General features: G+C 43.4%; 1 protein-coding gene across 1 annotated transcript in view; it reads left to right on the plus strand.

The window, feature by feature from the left end:
• Positions 1-26,244, plus strand: part of LOC114668709 (transmembrane protein 132C-like) — a 470,067-nt gene that overhangs the window by 179,374 nt on the left and 264,449 nt on the right. Inside the window, exon 2 of the mRNA XM_028824610.2 lies at positions 20,636-21,527. Coding sequence (XP_028680443.1) covers positions 20,636-21,527 — 892 coding nt within the window. The remainder of the gene's footprint in view (positions 1-20,635; positions 21,528-26,244) is intronic.

The raw sequence follows: 26,244 nt of genomic DNA on the forward strand, positions 1-26,244 counted from the left end.
ACCCCAACTCATGGGTAACCACCCAGAACATAACACAGACCATCAGCAAGGCATTTAAACATACTAAACACAATTCATAAAATTAATAAATACAAAAGAATCAAAAATGAGCAAAGATGACATAAAACATGAATATGAACCTCAGTTATGGGCGGATCCTTGGCTGAGATAAAACACTCAGGGAGTGGAGGCTGAGGATTTAATTATACCGTACATGTCTGACTGTACAGAGAACCTTTCAGAAATGAAGCTCATTACGAAGCATTTTGATGGCATTGGACTGTGCCTGTTATGTTTTTACAACAAGAGCCTGGTCAGGTCAGCATGTCAGTGTTGAGAATTTAAATGAGAGTTTCTCATTTTATATACTCTAGCTTCTTTCATACCTTAAGGTGCGGCACCATTGGTTCTGTACTCCTGCAAAGAGGATGTAATATGGCGTTTTATTATAAACTTTATCCACCTTCCTGTTACAGCTGCATCACGCTTTGAATTTTTATAACGTGGGTAATGCTGTGTGCTGTGAAGTCCCATCTGTGTAACTGAGATAGTGTTATAGGAGAAGAAATGTGTGTGACATTCATTAACTAATGTCTTTATTGTTGAAGAAATGTTGTGTATCAAAGCACTGGTTTTCATCTTTACTGCACATCTCCTGAATGCCTTCAAACTTTAAAAGGAATTGAGATGAATCATAAACGCAATAAACGTGTACCTTTGAAATGGTACGTGACTACTGTGCACGTCAACATCACTCCCCATCATTTCCTCCATCTTCTGAATGGGTCTTCTGCAGGAGAGGGTCACAAGCCATCAGATGACCTCCCTGCAGAATGGAAGGACCCAAGTCAGAAGTGGATACCCCTCCACTGTAAGGCGTACTTAAGCCCATGTTCATTCCCAGCAGATGACACATCATTGATGTTTACCTTCTGTAATATCGTGGGGTTAGTGGAACTCGCCAAGTTCATAATTGAATTGGTCTACTGCTACACTCTGAACCTCACACAAACACACAGACCTTATTCAGCTTCGGCATGGACAACACACCGGCGGCTCTGGGACACTTTTAAGGCTGGCCCATCCTTTGTTTTGTGTCCTTTTTGGTCATTTTGGAGTTATTTATTTGTGTTAATGCTTTGTTTCTTTTTTTTTTTTTTGTTATATTTCTTTTATGTCTTGTGGGTGATCCTCCAAGAGGCCAGACCTCCTGCCCATCACCACCAGGGATTGCCCTTAGCCCTATATAGGCAAGGGTTTCCCACAGTTGAATACACTTGGATGGTTTGTGAGTTTTAGCGTTTTAGCTTGTGCTTTTGTGCGATTGTTTGGATTTCTCAACCTTTGTGCACCGTTTTCTGACCATTCTTTGAATATCTGTATTGGGGTTTGATTGTGCGTTTCCACAGTGTTTCATGCAACTCCTTTGTGCCGTTTTGTGCTCCACAGAGCCTCATTATTCTTGAAGAGCTTTTTTGTGAGATTGAACATTTCCGTGTTTGCCCGTATATCTAGTGGGGTTTTTTTTGTGTATCGTTTGCTCTTACGTACAGTGGGTGTTGGATGGGAGGTGAGCCCACTGTTAGTCTTCCTGAAGGTGAACACACTTCTTCCACCATTGTTCCAACCTGCCAATAACAGCATCATCTCTATCAAAATGGCGACCACGCAGGTGTTTCTTCATTTCAGGAAAGAAAGAGTCAGAAGGTTTCAGATCTGGTGGGGCAACAGTTCAAAGCTGTATTCTCACAAAGTTTCCACTGTCACATGTGTGCTGTGTGGTGGAACATCGTCATGATGAAAGAGGACTCCGAGGGGCAACTTTTCGAGACACCAGCAGGCAGGAGAAATGGCAGAAATTCTAAACAAGGTCAGGTCTACTAAAGAAAAATGTGTCACGTACTTGGCACTGCTCATTCCTGGGTAGGCTCATGTCCCATCAGATACCTCTCGTAGTGTGCTTGGTCTTTAAGGACATTGGTTATATAATTAGTTATTTCTGTTGCTGCTCTCCAAGCTGCACGCTCGGGTCTGCACCTCTTCTAGACTGGGACTGAAAGCACATGGGTCACCCTTTCCTCATCGGCGGCTGTTGGGCCACATTTTGTAAAGTAATTCAAGAAAGAGAGCTTAAACTCCCTGTTGAGACTTTGAACAGCTACTACACTTCCATCTTGAAGTACAGCACATGGCTTAAGGTTTGTTATTTGCTGCCTCACTGCCTCCGACAGGGCTGACCATTGTATCGTTTTTATTTTCAACATTACCTTGTCTTCTATGGATGCCCAACATCTGACATAAAGTGTTTTATGATGGATGCCATGAAAGGCACTCTATAAAATAAAGCCTAGATGATTGATAGTCCTGGTTGCATGGATGTGTATTAGGATTTTAATAAAGGTGTACCCTGTGGGGAAGAAGAAGAAAGTCGCGCACATTCAGGAAATATATGTGCAGCAGTTAGCAGTAATATATTTGACAAACTGCTCTGTATTTTTCCAGTCTTGTGTCCAACAACTTCAGAGTGAGCCATTATAAATTATTTAGATCTCCTTTGCAGCTCTTGTAAATGCAGCTATGTTATATCAAACAATATTTACTCCCAGTAAATAGACTTCCTTATAATTGTCATTTCTTCACTTTAATCATTGCCAAGATATATTTGCATTTTACACACATCTGTCATATGATTTATTCTGGCATCCACAGCTGCTGTCCTTGTGTATGGTAGTGCACGGCGCGCTGTGTGATTCATAGCGAATATAAACCTAGCAACAAGATAGTTTGAGTTTTCTCCACCAAGCGCTGATGAATTTCACGAAGCTTTGTGCCTGCTCTCTGTGCCGTTTTTGCATTGTCAATTTGGAATTGAGATTGGTAGCCATATGAGACAAAGTAAGTCTTTATTTTAGTATTTTCTCTTGCTGATTCCAATGCAAGATTTTAGTTTATGATGTATGAGGGGCCCCACTGGATGAAGTTTTCAAAGCAGGCAGATTTTTGACTTCTTATTCCTGAATTAAATGGGTGGATTTAAAATGAACGTATTGAACATCGCTCTTTGACAGCTTTCCTTTCATTTCAGTTCAGTCGCTTGCTTCATTTCACCACTCGTTTTCTGTAAGGGAATGACAGCACCCTGTCTTAAAAACCCGCACTTATGTGCCCGTCACTCGAAGTCGGAGTCATTCTATAGGCTTCTTGAACTTTGCTTTGTTTCTGTTTAACGTTTGCAAAGTAATTCATGTTCAACTTCTGACTCTCATATATATTTCCCAACCCCGTGTATTTTTTGTTTTTTTTCTCAATCCCAGTTTGTGGGCATTTTTTCCCCTTTGCCCACTTTCTGATACCTGTGTTTTATTTCCTGGTTGGTACGCAGAATCTTGTACACCTCAAGACTTCTCACCATGCAGGTCACCCTACTGGGGCCATCGTCCTCCTCAGCCTGCTAACCCAAGTGGGCAAGAAGCAGCTGTCTCCCCCACTCAGGTTGCCCTGGAATTAACACAGAAACTCAATGTCACACACATGCGTTAGAGCACAGGTGTCGAACTCCGGTCTTTGAGGGCCGCAGTGGCTGCATGTTTTCATTCTATCTTTTTTCTTCATTAGTGAGCCGTTTTTACTGCTAATTAACTTCTTTTGCTTTAGTTTTAATTAACTTGACTCAGGCCCCTTAGTTGTCTCTTTTTCCTTAATTAGTAGCCAAACAATAATGAGACATCAAACAAGCCACCATATGACCAGCTCACCTGTGCTTATCACACAATATCTGAAAATAAAGAAAGGTGAAGGTCTCAGTAAGGTTGGTCTCAGGTCACCACAACATTTTGTTGGTGTTCTTAGAGAAAACAGAAAAATCAATTAATTTGGAAATATCTGCTGTGGCAGAATGAGAGCGGCAACAAGCCATTGAATTAAACAACGGGCTTAATTAACAGCAAGAATCAGCTTCTCATTAAGAGACTGTTTGGAGTGAAATTGGTTGGAGTTTGAAATCCCAGTATAGCTGGTCATCTCTTGGCTCGTTTCACATCTCATTTCTGTTTGGCTGCCATTTAATGAAGAAACAAATCAATTCAGAGGACCAGATCCTTAAAAACAGGACTATTGAAATGAAGGTAAAAGGAATCAATTAGCAGTGAAAACTGGTCACTGATTAGGAAAAGGGTTAGAATGAAAACCTGTAGTCACTGCGGCCCTCTAGGCCCGGAGTTCGACACCCCTGTGTTAGAGGATCACATTCCAGGATCATGAGAGGTAAGCACTACCACTCTGGGACTCAAGGGGGCACTATCGCTGCCAGTGTTGTCTCTTTTTCTGCCCAAAGCTCAGAGAAACCACTCAGAGAGGATAACTGATTCCAACCATCCCCTGTTCAGGTGACTATAAAACCGAGATATTTCTGACAGCGTTCGTCTTATTTCAGGATGATTAGACCACTGGATGAAGCTCCAGCTTGACCTCTGTGACCACTCTACAGAGCCTTGCTTTTAAATCCAGAGCCTACCAGGCTGTTAGTTGCACCATCAAGTGCCTGCTTATCTTCTTGACTTTTTAGTTATTAAAACAGGCAACCTGATTGGTGTCCAAACAGTTCTTTGGTGGATTTGGGTGTTCCCTCAGTCAACGGCAACACACACACCTTATTTTGAGTCCTATCTTGTCATCCTTAACCCACCTCTTGTTCAGGGAGACTTAGCCCCCCCCCCCCCCCCCCCCCCCCCCCCCCCCATTCTAGTCCCGCTGTGGCTTGTTCATATCTTTTCATCTCAGCTGCCTGTATTCCCCCAGGCTGGCGGGCCAGTCAGTTACAACCAGGTCAATGCAAAGCCTTGTACTCAATGAAGGTATCATTTGGATCTAGTAAATCATGATTATGCCAGAGCAACAGCTAGCTTACCCAGCTTCCTTGCATTTTAAAATTAGATAGACAATAACATGTTTAAACATATTAATACATGATACCGTTAGATAATATTTAAACAAAACATACAGTATATTAATCTGTATGCTCTCTATTACATCTACGAACTCCTGCTCAGGTTTTTAAATAATTGTACAAGTTCCTCTAATCTAATTGTTCTGGCACAGGACAGTACATAAACCCATATGCCAAAACAAATGGCAGTGGTATACGCACAATGAGAGTGAAGACATGACATGGGTTAGTGACATCATCTTATGAAGCACTTCCTCTGCTGGACATTAAAGGCCAATCTCTGTTTATTAAAGATTTGAACTGTGGTAACAGGCACAATATAATCCAGTCTTTTTAGGCCACCTTGTGGGCAAAATGTCAATTCACCAAGCATTTATATATTATAATTACAAAGTAATGTTACTTCCATGGTAACTTTAAACATGTATCCATTTCATGATTCCTAGTTCTTGGCATCAGTCTTGTAGCTCCTCCTGGACTTTCCGGCTGTGCTGTTGTCACTTCCTTTTATCTGGAGATGCACAATTGGCGCATCCGAAAAAGAATTATGACTGACAACTGTGCTGTGGGCAGCAGGACCTTCACCAGGCAACAGGGGGCTCTGTTTTCATTGAAGGTGCAGGTTCAAATGAATACCACCTTCCAGAGGATGCCTGCTGTTTTGGCATCAGACAGGGGGCCAACGCTGAGTGATGTGGGCGGAGATGGGTGATAGAAGGAACATTATAAATGCAGGGCACATTATTACTTGGCCACTAACCTGGCCACGACCCTCTCTGACTGCTGTGTCTGTGTATAGGACAGAGTGGCAGATCCCACTAGAAGAAATAACCGTGCTGTTCCTGTTTTTTTTTTTTTGTTCTTTATTTCACCTTATACAGTTTCTTGTATTAGGAATTTGTTAGTTTTCGCATACCCCTCGGGGTCAGAGCACATGGTCAGCCATTGTAGAGCGCCCCTGGAGCAATTACGGGTTAAGGGTCTTGCTCAAGGGCCCAGCAGAGTAGGATCTCTTTTGGCAGTGATGGGGATTCGAACGGGCAACCTTCTGGATACCAACACAAATCCTTAGCCTCAGAGCCACCACTCCGCCCTGAATAAAGCTGGTGTTGCTAAAGTACTGAGACTCAGCTTCGTGTTTTGGGGTGCAAGACGGGGACTCGCATGTCATAGCACAGACGCACACACACACGTGGTCACAATACTATAGTAACCAGTATACACTCATGTTGACTTTATGAGTGAGACACGCTGACGGAGACCGAGAATGGGAGACGATTACCCACAATCCCGCAGTGAGAGAGAGAACCAGTTCAGTTGTGGTCATGTGACACTCAGCAGACAAAGCGTAAAGATTTGGGGTCCAATCTGGTACCCCGTATACTTGGATTGCAGTGATGAATCAAAAAACAGTGACCAGAGTTCAGAATGGAACTGGCAGACATGGCAGACCTTCTGGTTTTCAAACCTCCCAACAGGAAGAGGTGGGTCCAGTTGGACGGAGGCCGGAAGTGACGTCAGCAGTATCCTAGCGGTCAATCAACCAGTCTGTGGAGGGAGAAAGAGAGACGGGCATTAAAACACAGCGCCAACCCCTGGTATGGCCGTATAATTACAGTCACTAGAGCGGTCCCTGATGTGCACGTGCGTGACAAGTGGTAGAAAAAAAATGAATGAATGACCTCTATTCAAAAATGCTCAGTGCGGCAGCAGCCTCACACAATCTCGGCAAATAGGATGGACACGCAAGGGTCTCCTTCACGATACGGGAGACCCTAACAGACAAAGCAGGTACCAGTGCTCTCTTTTTACTGCTTCATAAAACCAGTCAGTTGTCTGTTTCTGAAGATAATTGTGTGTTTAGTCCGACAGACACCCAACATTAATGTACGTGTCTAAACAGAAAACATATTCAAAGAAATCTTTTAGGTAGAAGTAAACAGCCTGCGTAGGCCCAACGGCCCTGTGTTTCTAGCTCATTTATGTTATTTATTTTAGAAGACCTTTTGTTTAAATTATGTTCAGCAATGAAGTCATGAACTCAAAGAGATTAAAATGTTTTGAAAGCGTCTTACTGTAAACTACTATCAATAGCAATTATTACATGAAAAATACTTAAAGAGAACACTGGGAAAACTAATGTGAGACAACCGCTGGAAGGGAAGAAAAGAACATCATTTAAGCTCAAGTTAGCATTTCTTTGGCCTCTTGATGAGTGTAATCATTCTCATTGCTGCGCCAGCGGTATATTCATCTTGCACATGGCTTCTCCAGAATGGGGGATGGTGGTGGAAAGATAAAAACGTTTTCATTAACTAATGCTAACTATCACTGAGCATTTGTCTAACTAAATGCACTGTGGGAGAAACGAGTGCAACAAATTGGCATCGCTAGCAAAACCATTTTGTCGCTGCAAACTTGCAAGTTTCTATGGAAACCGTGTGCCAAGGATAATCCTCTTATTGTCAAAAACACACACACACACACACAAACTACTGTAACTGTGATCATTAGTGCTTCATTGGCATAAATGATTGGCTATCTGTCTGTTTCTCTGTCTACTTATCTCTCCATCCATTGATCCGTATGAACATGTGTGTGCTGTCTTGTGACCAGTTTGTAACGGTCAGCTTAAATATGTGTTAGGATGTAACCCAACCTTCTCAAACCCACTTAATTCAGTTTCGAGGAAGAACAATTGGGACCACCGATTAACCAAATCAGCATGTCGTAGTTTTAGGGGGGGAGGCTGGACCGGCCAGAGGAAAACTCACAAAAGTTGCACACTTGACATAGAGTCTGTGCACTGCATCACTCCACCATTGTGCCACCCGTAAATGTGTTAACGTTCTAAAAATCGAAAGCAGTGATACATTTACATCTTGGCAAGCTGCTGAAGAAAGAGACATGACAGGGAAATAAATGACAAGCCCATAATGGCTCCTAATAAGTACTGTTCGGCCCCGGTGTGATTGCAGCGACAGCTGTGTCTGCATACTTGGCAAAACATCAGCGCCAATCTCTCTGTGGGTGTGGGACTCTGCTTTGCTGCAACACACTGCAGATGACATGGTCCTGTTGGCTTTATCAGGCTGTGAACTCCAGCACTCATTGGGACTATGTGTGACCAAGTGTGAAGTGGCAGAGATGAGGATCAGCACCTCCAAATCCGAGGCCATTGTCCTCAGTAGCAAAAAGATGGACTGTCCTCTGCAAGTGGGAAGAGAGTTACTGCCTCAAGTGGAGGACTACAAGTACCTCGGGGTCTTGTTCACAAATGAGGGGAAAAGGGATGGCGATATGGACAGTCAGATTGGGGCGGCGAGCACAATTATACAATCACTATACCGATCTGTAGTGGTGAAGAAGGAGCTTGAGTCAGAAGGTGAAGCTCTCAATTTACATGTTGGATCTACATCCCTCCCCTCACCTATGGTCACGAGCTTTGGATAATGACCAAAAGAATGAGATAGCAGGTTCAAACGTTAAAAATGAAGTGGCTGGGGTCTCCTTTAGTGGTCAGGTGAGAAATAGACATCTGGGAGAGGAGCCAATTGAGGTGGTTCAATCATCTGATACAGAACCATACAATACAACTAAGCGGGGCTGTAGATAGTTGCGGTTACAGACCCTTACCCATCACCGCCAAGGACTGCCCTCCACCTTCTAAAGCTCCCACAGTTCCTGGCGGTTCATTGTGAATGCACTCTGGGAGTTTGGTGCCTTCTTATGCCTTTTCGGTGCTTTGTGCAATTTGAGATTTTAACCTTCACAGTCCCATTTTTTAACTTCACCTCGTGATTCTGTCCTGGCACTGTGCTCGCCTTGAATTGCCTTTTCTTTATAGGCACCTCCATTTTGCCATTGAGATTTACGGAGCTTCAATCTGTGACAGCATTTTTGTGAGGAATAAAACATTTTCATGTTGGTGAGGCTTCTGCATTTACCGGTTGACCTAGCTGTGGTTTGGCGTTATATCCCCCATCCTCATTGGGCATTATAGAAGTTCTAGTGCACCTTTGTGGGACTTTGTTGTCTTGGGACTCCTAGTTATAACAATATATTAGTATGCGCCACTTAATGTCGACGGTACGTTCTGTGAAATAGGAAGTTACGTTCTTTGGAGGTCGTGTCAACACCATATCTATATACAGTGCATAGGAAAGTTTTATGGGATCCTGTAGTGTACTGTTGTGACAAAATACAAAGAGACAACACAGCAACACTCCAGGGACACGGGATACCTGAGATGGGGTGCCACTGCCTACGTGTTGAAGTATACAGTGTTACAGGTAAACTTTTTATCTGCAAGTAAGGAAAGTTCACATTAAAATAGATTCGAAAGTATGGTACAGTAATCACATTGTATACAACAGAAATGAGTTGTGTACCGGAAGCTGTTGCACTCACTACATCCAGTTACATCCGCTACGTCCCACTCTCCGATTCGAATTTCTGAACTCTATTATAATCTTATTGGACCTCAGTAGTTTGTGTGGTCGGATGTTGCCCAAATGGATGTTTTCCAGCATGTAGCTGTATATATAATAAAACAAAACAGAACAATCAAGAGATGGTAAAGGAGTGGAGACCACCCGGCACCCAGTTAAATGCATGCACACCGTATGAAAATTTAAAGACTCCAAATAACAGAAAATAATTAGGGACATTGCTTGTCAAATGGTACCATGCTTCTTAGGCTTTTATCGAGGATTTCTCTGTCCCCGCCACAATCTGGTTTGTAATTGAACGCTTTAAATAGGCCCACATAGCAGAAGAGGCGGGACCTCTGGGGTCCAACGGGAAGTGACGTGGGCAGGCTTCATCGTCTGGGCTGCAGGTGAAAGAGAAGAGGCTGTCAGCGAGCGCACTTCCCCAAATGCCAGTTTTCAAGTCCTTCCCATAGAACTGTCGCCTAGATACTCCCGATTTGCTCTCATGGGACAATAAAGATGAACGTATTATGATTGTTTAGTCATTAGCAGTCAATTCGAAACAGTCAAATCAGCTGCAAGTTTAAATTAAGGTTGAGAGCAGAACTTCCGTTTTCGTAGTCCAGCAGAAGACACCAAGTAGTTTCTGCTCATGTAACAGCTCTCACTTGCTATTTATCCTTTGTTACAATTAGGAGTTGCATAAGCTCAGATAGAAACTTGTTTTTTGTACCCAACATTAACATTAACAGGTGATCACTCGCAAACTTAATTATTAAATTGCTAAATTACAGAGCGTATTTCTTTATTTGTCCCATCCACCTTCAAAAATTTTTACATCTCTCCTTCATTCTCGCACGCCGAAGTAATGTAGTGGACAGCTGAATGTGTTCCGATTTGTGGCAGTCTGACATCAGCAGACATAAATCACTGACTAGTCTGTCTCGAGCCTCGCGGCCCATGCTGAGACGTGAAATCAATGTTTTGACATGAGCACCCATCACCCTTGAAAAGCTTCGTTGTGTGCTAACAGAACATGAAGAATTTACTCAGATAAAGCCGGGTGCCTGGTAACGTCCGTCCAGACGACTGCACGTCAGTCACCGAGTCTGTGTATCGTCAAGCACACACCCCACATAGAGGGAATGTTCTTCTACTAAACAGAATGAGCAAATATGTTTTATTTATAGTAAAATGTTGCCGTTGTTTCTTTCTTTGATTCGAAACACTTTGTTTGTTACCCAAAGTTAGTTATTGACCCCAACCGTGCTTGCTGTAATAAAAACAAATGCACATATAGCACTATAGCATTGTTCTTGCAAAGCACTTTGGGTCGTTTTTCCTGTCACAATGCTCAATTTAATATAAAGAATCATTGATTAGTCACTTGTGGTAATCGCAGCTAATGACATGGTGACAATCAAATTTGATAGCTTCTTTGTGAGTAGGAGGCCGCGCTGAGCACTCTGGACTGGCACTCGCTGTAACGGCCTCATCTGTTTAAAAGCTGTATGCGTTCACTCCCCACATGGCAGGTGTTTTGTTTCAAACAGGATTCCTTCCGTGGCCGGGGTTCAGATCTTTGTTTTATGTCCTTTTTGCTTACACTCATATCGCCTCTGTTGTATTATTTGTATTCCTTGTCCAGGGAGCCATGCTTTAGTGATGTTCCATATGTTTTGTGGGTGGTCCCCCAAGAGGCGGGGGCCACCTGCCAATCACTTGCCTTTCACCTTGTAAATCTGGAGGGTCTCCCACAGCTCCGGGTGGTTCATTCAAATGCGCTTGGGAGTTTTGGTGAGCTTCTGGATTTGTGACCTTCTGCCCTGTGGTTTGGTCTCACTTTGGATTTGTGATTTTTGGGACTGTGTTAGCTTGGGATTGTCTTATTGCTGAGGCCGATCCTTTATGCTTTTTGTGCTCTGTAGGGCTCCACTGTTTGCCACAGACTTCTTTATGGAAATAAAATGTTTTTATTGTCATAAAGTTCTGTGTTTGCCCTTGTTATTTGCTGGGTTGGACTTCCCCTCTGTTGGGCATTATTGGAAGCTTTGGAAACCATCTAAACGGGCTGCCATCATTGTGGTGAAGCAGCAGTTCTCCTCACCCAGTCACTGGCTTTGAGCTCAACAGATCTGCTCCTCATTGTCTCCTCACTGAGATCTTCATTTTTCAGTCACTGCCCTGAGCTTAGGGACCGTCATGGACGAAGGGAATGTAGAGTGACGAGTAAATCGACAGCTTCATCTTTGGACTTGGCTCCCATTTCACCACCACAGTCTGGTCCAAGGTTTGTGAAGCTGCTGATGCGCCAGTTTTTTGTTCAATTTCACAATCGCCTCTGCCCTCACTTGCGAATAACACCCACAGTGCTTGGGACAACTCCTCACAAAATACCTGAAGAGAACAAGCCGTGGTTTTCCACGAGAGGAGCAGACATTTGGAGGTTCTACTTCTCTTCACAACTTCATCACACTCTGCTGTAAGTCATTGCAGTGCACAGCTGAAATCACATGTGAGGTGCCCTCTAAACCACAGCCTGTGCCTTGCTATACAGGAGAGGCCATGAGACCTAACATTTAATGGAGTCCACTGCTTGTGTAGAATCATCTTGACTTAATACTGACTGTGCCAGTACAGCATTCTCCACTTAAATACAACACCGGATGGCAAGCAGCAGTGCTCCTAAGACCACTGTACTGTAGAACCTGCCGTAGCTTACCATGTTCTCTAAGTCCACAAAGCATATCTAAACAGAACCGTCAAATTCTCATGATTACTCAGCTGTCTGTGCATCGACAGAAAGCTGGTCCATTTTTCCTCTTTGCTCGTAACAGAGCAAGATGCAGAAGATAGAAGGATATGGAAGAAGATGATCTGCTGTGGCAACCTCTAATGGGAGCAGCCTAAAGAAGTAGAAGAAGAAGCAGCTCTTCTTGTATCTGAGGTTCAGTTATTGGTAGGCGGCTCTTTTCCAGTACTCCAGTATAGGATTTGTTGGGCAGGCTGAGGAATGTGATACCTCAGGATATGGAACACACCCTCTTGTCCCCCCTTTTGGAAAGAGGAATTGCCACCCCATGTTGCTATCCTTGCCTTCCCATGTGACAGTGAAGAAGCACGGTTAGCCAAAACACTGCAGCAAATCCAGAGGTCTCAGTGTCTTTTCACAGGTCACATCCACTCCTGAAGCCTCTCCACTCTGGATCTGCTTAGTCACCCCAGCGACCTCAGCCACAGAGGTGGTGTACACTTGAAGATGGTAGGGGTGTACACATTGAGTTTTTGCCTTGCACAGTACACAGAGGGTTTCTCAACCACTGGATTGCGTTCTCGTTGGGTTGCAGGCTGCCATCTTGGGTCCATGAGTGGATCACAGTGGGTCGCCTAAGCAATCGGCAGAGCTGTGCGATACGTCTCCCCGTTTATAATTGAACTTTTTTCAACAAGAGGGACAGCCGATTGCACTCGTTTCACAAAGGCAGTGGTTTGCATTTGCTGCTAGAGGGTCATCAGTGAATTTAAAAAGGCAAAAGTGGGGTATGAGACCATAAAGGTTGAGAAACACTGGAGTAAGAAAATGCGGTGCATGCTGAGTTCATAAGAATTACCCAGTCGAAACAAACATTAAAGGGCCCTCCATGAGACAGAAAACATATAAGACCCTGAGAAATAATAATCATAACAACAACAAACCGTGGCTGCTTTTTGCAATTTGTATAACATTATTAACTTCTGGTTTTCCTATTGCCCTGGCCTCAGCTTTGTCAACCATAAATTGGTGCACAACGCTATCTGTGCTTCTCTCTCCTTCTCCCTCTCTCTAGAGGTGCTCCAGCTCCACAAAACAAAGGCACGGACAAAAGTATAAAATGAACAAAACAGTGTTTATTGTGGGAAACTCTTCCTCTATAAGCTTTTTCCACCAAAGCCACAATATCTGAATTGAATTCAACTGAATTGAGTATAGTATAAAGCACAAGCAGCAACTCTTTGCCACTTTCTCGGTCTCTTACTCCCTGTCTCAGTCACTGCCTCCACTCCTTCATGCAAGTGTTGTTCTCCTTCCTTCCGACTCTGGGTCTTTGAGGAGTGGCAGGCAGCTCCTTTTATGTGAAATCCAGGAGTACTTCCAGTGTCCCATAATTGTTGTCCGTTATCACTTCCAGGTTAGACTGGAGCCCGACAAGCTACGGCTCGTTAGTCCCTACAGCACCCACTGGTGGTGCTCATGGACCCCAACGGGGCTGAGTTCAAGAACTCCAGTTCCCGAATGCCCTGTAGGAAACCATGGTGCTGATACAATCTGGAGGGCTGTCCTCTAGCAGTCCTGGGAACCCCATGCATGCCGTCTCGCCTTGTTCTTCCATGTTAAGGGAGCCCCAGTGTTTGTGTATCTGGTTGCCATGCCTCTGTTATTCCAGCAGATGGTGCATCACAAACACTGGTACTTATTACTATAAATGTTTGTGATGTGCCATCTGTTGGAATGACAAATGCAATGCACTTTATTTCTATATACATTACATTCCAAAAGATGGTGCCCAGCAAATGTTAACACTGAGGTCTACATTGAATGTACAGATTTCAGTCTGTCTTAGATGGGTGGCACAGCTAGTATGTACAATGTAATGAAATAGTAAAGTTTGGAAATGCCACAGAGAGACAGGCGATTGGGTAAGTGCAGAGCCTAAGTGTTAACTTCTGAATTTTGTCCCATGAAGTGAATATTTTGAGCCCTGCTTCTAGCTCGGCAGAAGTTCTGAAAAGGTAGGGAGAAAGCTTTGCAATTTGGCTGATTCTTTCTAGAAGACGACTTCATAACTGCAGCGGTCTTGGCGTCCACAGAAGCTGTGAACGCAGAGAACTGTAGGTGTGCCTGATCTGGACTGAGCTGTTGAGAACATGCGGCCGTGTAAAACCGTAGGTTTGAAAATATGCGAGCCAAGTTTATTGTCTTGTTTCCAACGTACGATGAAATTCTTCCTGCATGTTTGGTATTGATAACGGAAAGAATTTTATCAAAGAATGTTGTGTTGGTTGAATTTACACCAAAAAGAAAATTGAAGACACATATTGGAGCAGGGGAGGTAGGTCATAAATTCCTGTAGCTTTTGTCTATGGTAGCATCAACAAATTAATGAATTTGGTGTATTTATCAGGCAGGTCAGACACTAGCAGGAAGAGAAGCTGAGATGTCCGCATAACTAAGTTATGCTCTGGTATTTGTACCAGCTTTATAATAAAAAAAATGCAAAGTGCGAAGAACCAGTTCTGCGATGTGTGTAGGAAGGTCCTGAATTCTCCATTCATCGTCTGAGATGGCCACATTTTGCAGTCCCTCTGACCCCTGCCCCTTTCCTTGTTTTCCCTGACTCCACCACCTCCACTTTCCCAGCACCCACCAGCCTTGTATCTCATAAATACGATGTCTCAAGATAGACAGGCTAACCTTTGACATGGCAATTGGTTTGTGTTGCAGAAATTTTTCCACATATTCACAGGCCAAAATCATTTTTTTCCACGAGGGTTTCCTTTTTCTTTTTTTTTATTGTTGTTGCAGCAGTTTGTTTATTATTGATGTCTGTGTTCCTAATTATGTATAGATCTGTTCGTATTGTATTTTAATTGTCTGCACTGTGACAATATTAAAAACAAACCAGTATCTCTAACAATCCATTTGTAATCATTTCTCATCAGACAGTTTTCTCCACCTTGCCAGTCTTCTGTCCATTTTTAACTGACCTAGTCCAATAGAGACTTTGAGGAGGCCAAAGCCAGTCCCATCAATATAGTCCAGAAGAGGGCGCTAGTCTGTACTGGGGCACACTCATGCAGGTGTCTCTAATCATCGATACGGCGCTGATTTATTTAACAAATAAACACATTTTTAGTAAAGTGGAGGAAACCACAGCAATGTGGAGAAGATCCTTACCAAGCCAGGAAGAATATGTGAACACCTCACCTGTTCTTAGACCCTAAGGCATTTTATTTAACTGACTCTTTTTAGTCGGTGGTCACAGAAGTCCTGTCGGGGTGTTCCATTTGACAGAGTCAGATAAAGCCGATGTCACATTAGACTGTGTAATAGACGACCGAGGACCTTGCCCTACTGGGACCAGGAGAGGGGCAGTATCTTCCCTGGGATGCAAGAGGGGAGTGGCCCTGGATTGCATGTGGGCCACGGAGCTTGGAAGCTCAACCCTGTGGGGGGACCGTGGCCACCACCAGGGGGTGCCTGGATGGTTCCAGAGCCATGGACTACAGCACTTCCATCACACCAGGAAGTGCTGCCAGAACAGGAACCAGGTACATCCTGAGTGCTTCTGGGTGCCCATGCAGCACTTCCGCCACACCAGGAAGTGCTGCAGGAAGGCCACCAGGGAGCACATCCAGGTGCAGTATAAAGGAGCCACCTCACTCCATTCGGAAGGCTAGTTGGGTGGAAGGTGGATGAAGCTTGTGGGAGAGGAGTGGAGGCAGCAGAGAAGAAACAAAGGAAGTAAAAAGGACTGTGAGTGTATTATGGTGGTTGGTGCACTGTGTGTTGTGCAAGAGAAAAATAAAAATACCGTAGTGTGCATTTGGACTTGGCTGTCTCAGTGTCTGTCTGTGTCTGGGCTGGTTATTTGAAAACGGGTTGGTCACAAGTGCAGATGGCAGTTGCTTATGTAGTTGCCAGACCTCCTCCATCTTCTTCTTCTTCCTCTTCATCTTTTACCACTTCTATGAGGGGTCGATGTGGTTGATCAACCTTCTCCAAACAGCTTGGTCCTGCACCTCCTCACCAGTCAAGCCCTTTTCCTTCAGATCTTCTTTTACTTTGACCAATATCGTTGCCAGACCATTTAAATGACTGAACATTGCTGGGTTTGTCAAACTTAGGTACGGAGTACAGACCTTCTAGCACAGTTATGCTCGCCCATTTTGCTGACCAGCAATAACGTGTTGCCTGACGGAGCAGGTGCTGTACGAAGTGTTAACAGGTATGGGAAGGTCACCTGCAATCTGTGTTCTTTTTTTTCTGTTATCCATTCTGTTGTGACACATAAAACAGTAGACATCAAACAGGTGAGCATCTCTTCTGTTTGTGAGGTCCACAACCCCCACATTACTTATTCCTCGTCACTGTGTTTTGTGCTGTGTACTTCTGGACAAGCATTCATTGGTCTTCAGCTGTCATGTACACATGCGCGCGACTAAAGACCAAATCAGAGCTGCCGGGGCGAGTCGTGGACTAATTGGAGTGAATCACTGGATATGTCACATTACACGACTACCTTCAACTTGCTAAGATTACATAAATGAAGGCTGTGACTGCAAATCACCACAAAACTTGTCTGATGTGACCTGGACTTAAGGTATCCTCCTGCTTTTGAGGTGTAGTAAGGAGGTCTTTTTCCCGTTCTGGATGTGTGAGCTCTTTTCTTTGGCCAGTGAGCTCTCTTTTCCTCCACACTTCCAAATTTAACTCTACGTCTAAAAGCTTTAGCGTAAGGAGTCCCAGTAGGCTTATTGGCCTGATGTCATTTTTCGTACTTCTTGCTTGGTCAGAAATCGTTACTTCAAAAGGCACCAGTTCAAACTTTAATAACTGGCTGTGGATTCTGCTATGAATTTTGTTGCCTTCTGGCTGTTTTGGAGACTTGTAAGAGAGAGCATTACTTTAATTAAGTACTGAATTGAATAAGGCTGCTGTTGACGGATATTTTCATAATTGTATTTAGATCTTGCCACAATGCTTAGCAAATTCAGGACATGTATATTACATTGCTCATGTTAACACTTTTTTTTTTATTCAGTTACATGACAAAATACTTTCTAGTAATGATCTTACTTGGCATGCAGTCCATCAGATGAGATGCACATTGGTGTCATTAATATTTCAGCTAGGAAAGAAGTCCTACATTAAAGAGCTTTATGATCAAAGGAATTGGATATTCTTGATGATTATCACTGGGACACCATTGTCATGGACTCACACCACAAAGCATCTCAGTGCAAAGATTTGAATTGTGGTACCTGCCGGGGGCCAGCCGTGAGCCCATCTGGCTCAGAAACAGTCTCCATGTTGCAAGAGTGAAATGGAGAGCTCCATTAGTCAGCCACACACGGGTTGTCTTGGAATGCTGTAACTGAAGCACTTCCTGGTGATGTCAGCTGATCTTCCTCTGTGCCAGCCCCCACGTTTTTTACACAGCATCACCACTATACTCCACTTTTCCACAGAGCAAGTCCTATCCTGCCGACTACGCCAAGTGTTTTGTCAAGGCAGAGTCTTCGGGTGACCATATTCCCCTTTATACTCTTATGCTATGTGCATCTCAAAAAAATGCCCCCAATTCTCTGTTATAACCCTCATATTTGACAATACCTTTTATGTTTATGACTTCATGCAACAAGACGGAGCATCCAGAACAGGCAAGAGTAAACGTTACACAGTTATTCATCATATATTATAGATAATATATCCAAAGTACAAACAGAGTACGTATTTGTTGGTTAAACTGTCCAACCTCCTAATCGGCTACCAGGTGATTCTTTGTCTTAATGTCTTATTTGTCTCTGGTCCAGAATTACCTTTGATCCAGCATGCTGTCTGCATAAGGCAGCAGAAATGGCCTCTCGTAAAGATCGAAAATCAATGTGAGAGAGAAAGAGAAATATATGATAGACAGACAACTGTTGGATTTTTATATACTGTATATATGTGTGTATATATGTATATATATTCATAGCATTTGTAGTCTGAGTCTCGATCTGATGGTATGGGTGGTCACCTACCAGGTAACACATGTGGTTGGTCTGCCAGTCTGCAAACATCCGCCGCCACAGACCAACCACATGCGTTACCTGGTAGGTAACCACCCATACAATCAGATCAAGACTCAGACTACAGATGCTATGAATGTAATTACTCAGATCTCCAGGCTGTCAAATAAACGAACCACACGCCGTGGTGCAGTGTAAAGAGGCTTCGCTTCTGATGCTGATGTCCGAGATTCGATCCCCGAGAGGGGTGCTGGCGAGTTTGTACGCCTGATGAGCCCAAATAAGGGCGAAACACGTGTTGCATACTCTTTGCATTATTTGACAGTAAACTATGTAATATATATATATAATATATATATATATATATATATATATATATATATATATATATAAAATATTTTTAACCCTGACTTGCTTTCTGGACCAATGGGATAACATAGAACAAACTTATTCTGCTACTTCAGTCAAGCCCTGTTCAGGCAGGACTCGGCCCCCATTTCAGCTCATGCTTCTATTTCTACAAGAAAGCCACCCCCATCCATCCGGCTTATAAACTCATCGCACCCCTTCCACTCCAGACTCGCCTTGTTGCTGGCCTGTTGATGGCCTTGTTCTCTCAGCTCACCTGTAATCCTCCAGTCAGTTCCTGTTTTTGTGTTTTTTTTTTGTTTTTTTTTTTACCTGGTCTTTTGTAATATTTTATCTAGTTCTGACCTGTAATTAGTACAATTGGTGTCTAAGAACATATTTTTCTCATGATATTATTGCATCATCATCATAACACTACTGGACTGCCTTGGACACATGCATCACAAAACATCATAGCTTGAAGATATGCGCTGTGGTTACTGCCAGTGGATAGCCACGGACCCGCAACAGCTGGTTCAGAACTGATCTTCTTGCCACATGAGCTGTCTGGTGAGCTTCAGAAGCAGATGCTGTGGGTTCACGGGAGGCCCCTGGCAGTTACTACAGCACAAATCTTTAAAGTGAGTTGCTTCATGGTGCGAGTCCTCAGCAATTTGGCAGAGGGTGTGTGGTTTGGGGAATTCTGTTAGTATCTACATCACGGGTGTCAAACTGTGGTCCTGAAGGGCCGCAGTGGCTGCAGGTTTTCATTCTAACCATCTTCTTCATTAGTGACCAGTTTTTGCTGCTAATTAACTTCTTTTGTCTTAAGTTTTAATTAACTTGACTCAGGCCCCTTAGTTGTCTTTTTCCTTAATGAGCAGCCAAATAATAATGAGACACAAAACGAGCCAAAACAACTGGTGTCCATCACACATTATCTGAAAATAAAGAAAGGTGAAGGTCTCAGTAAGGCTGATCTCTCAGGTCACCAAAACATGTTGACGATGTTCTTGGAAAAAACAAAAAAAAAATCAACAGTTTTGGAAATGTTTGCTGTGTCAGAATGAGAGCAGCAACAAGCCATGAAATTAAATAACAAGCTTAATGAACAGCAAGAATGGGCTTCTCATTAAGAGATTAGTTGGAGTTTAAAATCTCAGTTTGGCTTGTTTCACGTCTCATTTCTGTTTGGCTGTCATTTAATGGAGAAAGGAATCAATTCAGAGGACAGAATCCTTAAAAACAGGGCTATGAAAATGAAAGGGAAAGAAGTTAATGAGCAGTGAAAACCGATGAGGATAAGGGTGAGAATGAAAACCAGCAGCCACTGTGGCCATCCAGGTGTGGAGTTCGACACCCGTGATCTACATAATGAAGAGTATAAAGGGGAGAACAGGGTCACCTTAGGACATCAAGGATACAAGTGTCAAGATGTTTAATGGAGGTGGAGGTGTGCCCTGGTGTGTAGGCAAGTGTTGTTAAACTGAATCTGTCATATTTAGAAATTAGCAAATTCCAACATCTTGTCCACACAGTAGGCAAGGTGTTTGTGTCGTTGTATTAGAGAGGATGAGTCAGTAAATTTACAGTCATGTAGTGCCGTTCGTGCTACCTGCCTTAGAGGAGCTCAGTGTGCAGGCTGAAGCGATGCGTTCCTGTTGGTAGGCCGATTTGTCTGTTTGCCTGCCAGGTTTGTTTTCCATTGCTTTAATTTCAGAAATTTGGAATTTTCTCTCTGCTGCTTTTGTTTGCGTCACAGTTTTCCTCTCACCTCCATTTTCACCTTCGAGGGTTGCGCCTTTTCTGAACGGGTGCTTGTTTGGCCCGCTGAATGCTAGTTTTACACTTGATTTCACAATGAAATTCTCAGAGGTCAAACTCTGATGTTTAACGTTCTCCTTGAAACGCAGATTGTCAGGATAAAAATGGCCCACATTCACCTTTTGTGGCATTTCGAAGCATTCTTTTTTTTGAGTGTCTGAACCGTGGGTGAACATTAGAATAGCGCAGGGTGTGAATTTCATTAAATGGAAGTGAACCTTAAATGCCCTAAAGCATGAGCTGAGTCATCTCTTCTTTTCTAAAATTGTAAAACGAACTTCAAGTAACTTTTTGGTTTTTTTTCCCCCCACAGTTGGAGAAAGTAGAGGATTACTGGAAGCAATGACAAGGATATCCAGCATGCCAACATATCTACCTGTCAAATATCAAATCCTCAATGCTGAGTCTGCCTTCTTCCTCAAGGAAGCCAATCAAGATATCATGAGGAACTCCACATTACAATCTCGCTCTGAGTCCTTCTTCATCTACCAAGCCAGGCAAATGCCTTCTGTCAATGCCAGCTATGGCTCCGTGTCTGTGGAGCAGTCCGTTCCCTTGGACCTGCTACAGAGTCCCAGTAGTTTTGTCCCCTCCAGCATGTTCACCTTCAATTGGAAAGTGCAGACGTACATCATCAGTGACAAGGTTTACTACAGCTGGCCTAAGGTACAAGTCTTGTTTTATATTGCCGGCAGGGACTGGGATGACTACAGCACTATAAACAAACTGCCGTGTGTCAAAATGTTTGCCTTCCGGGAGACGCAGGAGGTGCGGGGCACCTGCCGGCTCAAGGGTGACCTGGGGTTGTGCGTGGCAGAGCTGGAGCCGCTCTCCAGCTGGTTTGACCCACCAAGTGTGGTTCCTGGTCGGCAGAAAGGTTTGGATCAGTCGGAAGGGGCGGCTGTGGAGCTTTATTACGTGATCCAGTCTTCCGAGAAGGGGGACTGCAGCAGCGAAGACTCGAGGAAGGGGAATTCGATCCGCTCGGAGCAGGATGACATGTTTGACGGCTCCACCACATCGCCCATGCAGAGGATTGGAAGTGTGCGGCTCTACCAGGCGCCAAGCTCTCCGCAGATGACGGAGCTCCGGCTGGACAGCAACGTCGTGATTAAGGTTCCGTCGAAGCCTGTCAAGCAAAGCGATATCGTTATGGCCCGCGTGTTTGTATCCAGCGCCTCCAAAGCGGAGATGTTTACACTGAGGTGAGTTGATGAGCCTTTTTTTTTTTTTTTTTTTTTTATTGTATTGCATTGTGGCTACGCATTTGTGTTTCATAATGAAGTCCACATGCCAAAGAATATTCTTGTTCATTTAAAACTAGACCACACCAGCTAGCTAACCCACTGAAGCAATAGTTCTCTAACGAGACCACATGTAGTTGTTTTACAAACCAAATGCTTGTTCCTGTTTTGTGTCGTCATGAGAACTCAGAAGTCCTTGTCATTGATTCTAAGTCAGTAAGTGTCTTTCATGCTAGAGCCACACCGGCGTATCCAGAACTTGAGCGTCTCTTCAATGGGTCTGGAAGTTTCTCCCTGTCGGTGTCTGGGTAAAGCTCGTTAGAGGCGTCTCTAGGATTGTTTGTGTGTCTTTTAAGTAGATTCCTGCTCATCTGCTTATTCAGTTCAAGCGCTGATGATGGCTCAGTACAAGTGTGTGCAGCTTCACCTCCATGATATGTTCAGGGAAATGGGATCTTATGCTGTTCGGACATTTTGTGAACACTGGTGCTTAGCAAAGCTTTATGGGATACTGTAGTGTACCTGACGCGACTCAACAGCCAAGCTGCTGCACACATACTGTACTGTACATCAGCTAATTTATCTGCCAAGGTGGGTTAACACTGTGCTGTACTAATGGGCAGAGTGGTGGCTCTGAGGCTAGGGATCTGCACTGGCAATCAGAAGGCTGCCGGTTCGAATCCCGTAAATGTCAAAAAGTGACTCTGCTCTGTTGGGCCCTTAACCTGCAACTGCTGAGCGCTTTGAGTAGTGAGAAAAGCGCTATATAAATGCAAAGAATTATTGTGTACATTGGCTAATATGTAGTCTGTACTTACCACAATTGGAACTTGAAGGCCTGAAGTAGTGTTGGGGGATTCTGGATTAGGGTTAGGGTTGTTGCTGGTGCAGTTCTGCACTGTTTCTTTGTGGTGATTGCCGAGTGCAGGCACTGATGTTCCGCCTTCCTGTTGTTTGATAATCCTTTTGGTTCACTTCCAAATCGCAACTTTGCCTTTGCCTCTTGCTGCTGCTGCATTTACTAGCACTGGTTTGGTAGCCATGATGATCTTCATGGTCTTCAGAAAATGAAACTGAGATACCGCTACAACATTCCAGAGATGCACGATACGCGAGAGTGGGTGCTGCTGCCTATGAGGGCATATATGTGGTCAGCCGTTGCCCGAGTGGACCTTATTTTAGCGTATTTCTCTGCAGTGCTGGGTTCAGTCTCTCTCTGTCAGAAGGAAACGTTAAAAGGTGCATTGTGATGTACCATAGCATAGCGGGCTTCAGCTAGCTGAATCCAATTCAGATTTGCAATGGGTCTGTATTGGGGTGCATTTTACAGTTTGGTAATATTTAATTTGTGTGAATATTAGGATTATCATTGGAACAGCTGCGCTACCCGTCTAAGACAGACTGAAACCCAAGTAATCAACCTAAAGCTCAGCGTTAATGTATGCAGTGCACCATGCAATACTTACATCTCTGTTACTTGTAAAAGCAGTGGGCCACATGTTGGAATGGCTAATGCGATGCACATGTCACTGTTATGTGCCATTTGGTGTGGGATTCATAAAAGCAGTGTTAATTATTGTGTTGAAATGACAGAGGCACGACTACCAGATGGACAAAGAAATAGACACTTATCCTTTTATTAGTAATAATCATTTTAGCAAGTAACAAAATGTTTGTATATTTGCAATGGGCCACCTGTTAGAATAAAAAAAATGTGATGCATATTTCTCAGTTATGCCATTTGGTATGGGATTTGTAAAAGAAGTGTTAATATTTGTGATGTGCCATCTCTTAGAATGACAAATGCAAAGTATATATCTCTGTTACATGCAATTTGAGGTGAGATTCGTAACAGTAGTGTTAATGTTTGTGATGTGCCATCTGTTGGAATGACAGAAACATAATAACCGCATGGACACACAAATAGGCAGACAATTATCCTTTTATTAATAATACTCCTTTTACTAAGTAAGAAAATGTATTTGGTGCAAATGTTTGTGAAGTGCCATCTGTTGAAATGACAAATGCAATGCGCATGTCCCTGTTATATGTCATTTGGTAAGTGACTTGTAGAAAGTTTAATTAAAATGTTAATTTTTTTGTGATAGATGAACATACAGATACATAGACGCACAGTTAGTTATCCTGTTGCTAAGACAGATTGTTTAGATACGATGCAGCTTTTAAGTGAATAAAACTGTTTAAACAAGACTGTGTTGTAAAGCTCATAAGAGAAAGCTGGTGATATTTTTCATTATATGCATTTAAACAGAAGTTTAACAGAAAGGTGCCTTTTTGGGTCAGTGAGCACATGTCAACGACTCATAAGGTGAGAGAGGATGCTGGGATGCATGCAAACAAAGTGAAGAATAATGGGAGACAGGAAAATATTGAAGCAAATAGTAGCATCATCAGGCTCAGACAAACTAACCAGTGTAAGAAGAATGAAAATAAGCTCAAGGGTGCCTTGCAGTCAACAAGTAGTTGTATTTAGCTAAACAAGCTTGGATGACATGCTTTGATTTTGGTTGATTCAGCTATTTCTAAATCTTGCGTGATTAGCCACTGAGGCACTCTATAAAGGTGTAAGGATCTGAAAAGAGACATCTGAAACTTCAAGGGGGACACCAACTACATGGACAGCTTTGTCAGGCTAACCTCCTGCGAAGGCTTCCCAGCAGGCCTCAGAGGAGAAGCACAGGGCAGTGTTTGCTCTTGTGATTCTGGCACCAAAATAGCAAAAACGTTAAGAATCAAAGGGGCCAATCCAAACTAGGCTGCCCAGAAAAGGTTCACTCTTAGGTAGCCTGAGTGGCCATCAAAAGTATTGCTTTGACCTATATCAGGCCAAAAGGGGGGCTTTGGCTTCAGAAAATGTTTAAATATCCCAAACATACTGAAAGGGGGTGGAGGGGGGTAAGCATAGAAAAACCTTTGCCTTTAGAAAATATTAAATATTAAATACTTGATGGCGTCAAAACAAAACAACAGCCTCCCATTAGCGCAGAGCCGGAATAATCTTAATGGTGTGTCTAGGTTAGAGAGGAGCCCCAACGTGAAGTGACCCCTCATTCAGGGCTGCCGTGTTTTTTTATGGTCCACGGACCACAGTACTGTGGATGAAAAGGAAGAGCACACAGTTAACAGCAGCGCCTCCTCTCAGTCCGGTGATGAAACTGCATACCTAGGGGGACAATCTGACGCTCATGTATGACACTTATAAACAACACATGGACAACAATACCTCCGTGGCTGTAAAGCCAGGATGCTGGGTCTGTGAGTTATCGTCACTAACCGCTGCGCCATCATGTCCCCCTGTTAAAGTGTACATATTTATAAGTGCAATGTTGAACAGAGGTGCCATTCACAATTTATCATTCCATCAGATTTTACAAATGGTGACATATTTTTAATTGCTTCTCCTGCTGTTACCATTTTAAGTACTTTATGTGATCAGAAATAAAAAAGGGAAATGCCCCATATGCCCTTTATCCATAATTGATCAGATCACTCCTGGGCACTTATTAACCTCCTACAAATAGCCTAAATTGCTATCATTTAAACATAAATTGACTTGGAAAGTACAAACCTGCACAGATTCTTACCCAAACACTTTTATGCGGAGTAGTAAATGAATGCCTCGGATGCGTTCGTTCATTTATTCCGCGCTAATGGCTTTCTGTATCCCAGCCCCTCAGACAGCAGTGCAGCCGTCTCTTTATTGTCCAGTCCACCAGGTCGGAGGAGGACACATCAGGCCTGCTGCACTTGTGGTCTGTGAAGTAAAAGCAAAGCAGCTAAAGCTCGGAATCATTTGAGAGTGCGGGCATGACAGGGGGGTAAATTAGGGGGAGCCTGCGGTTCATACTCTTCATCGTCTTTTTACATTGTTTAAAGCTGCCTTTTGGAATGGAATATTAACAATATAAACTGCACACAAACTACCTGGTGGTCTTTTTTATTCCCCCTTCATCTTTAAATTGAAGCTGAGTAATTATAGACCGAATTTTCTGACTTTGCAAATCTGGATTCACATGTCTTTATTTAAAACAAATCATCCAACTCACTGAAGTTTGAATACTAATTAGAATGTGCAGATGAGACTAAGTGATTTAGATAATTAGCACGCAATGCAAATGAGGATTTAATTAATTAAAATGCATTTCCATTAGCTTAATGACTGTTGGCCTGATCTTAATCACAGTAGGTGAAAATATTTATATGCCATAAGAGGTGGCATGACAATGGGTCATGTTCATTAATCAACATTAGCATATGCAGATGAGCTGATAAACTCAGGTGATTGTCTCAAAATGAGAGCCTACATCCTGACTCATGATGTCAGAGGGCCGCTGTGTTTACCTTTCATTTTCTCTCTTGAACTCTGGAGCCGTAAACCGAGCGGGGACCCCAGAATGCCCAAATTCTCGTGCAGGGCTAGAGAATACAAACTGCTGACCCTCGTCACCACGACAGAAAGGCTGTACGCTTTGTGGTTTAAATAATGTCAGAGACGAGAATGAAGATAGAAAGGACTGCCTCAGTCAAAATGGGAGGTGGCATGGTGGTGGCATCACGGTGTGGAGTTTGTATGTTCTCCCCGTGTCTGTGTGGGTGTCCTTCTGGTGTTCCACATGCTGGTTAGGTGTCTTGGCACCGTTACATTGGCCATAGTGTG

The sequence above is a fragment of the Erpetoichthys calabaricus genome, chromosome 18 (assembly GCF_900747795.2).
Source record: "Erpetoichthys calabaricus chromosome 18, fErpCal1.3, whole genome shotgun sequence".
Taxonomy (NCBI): Eukaryota; Metazoa; Chordata; class Cladistia; order Polypteriformes; family Polypteridae; genus Erpetoichthys; species Erpetoichthys calabaricus.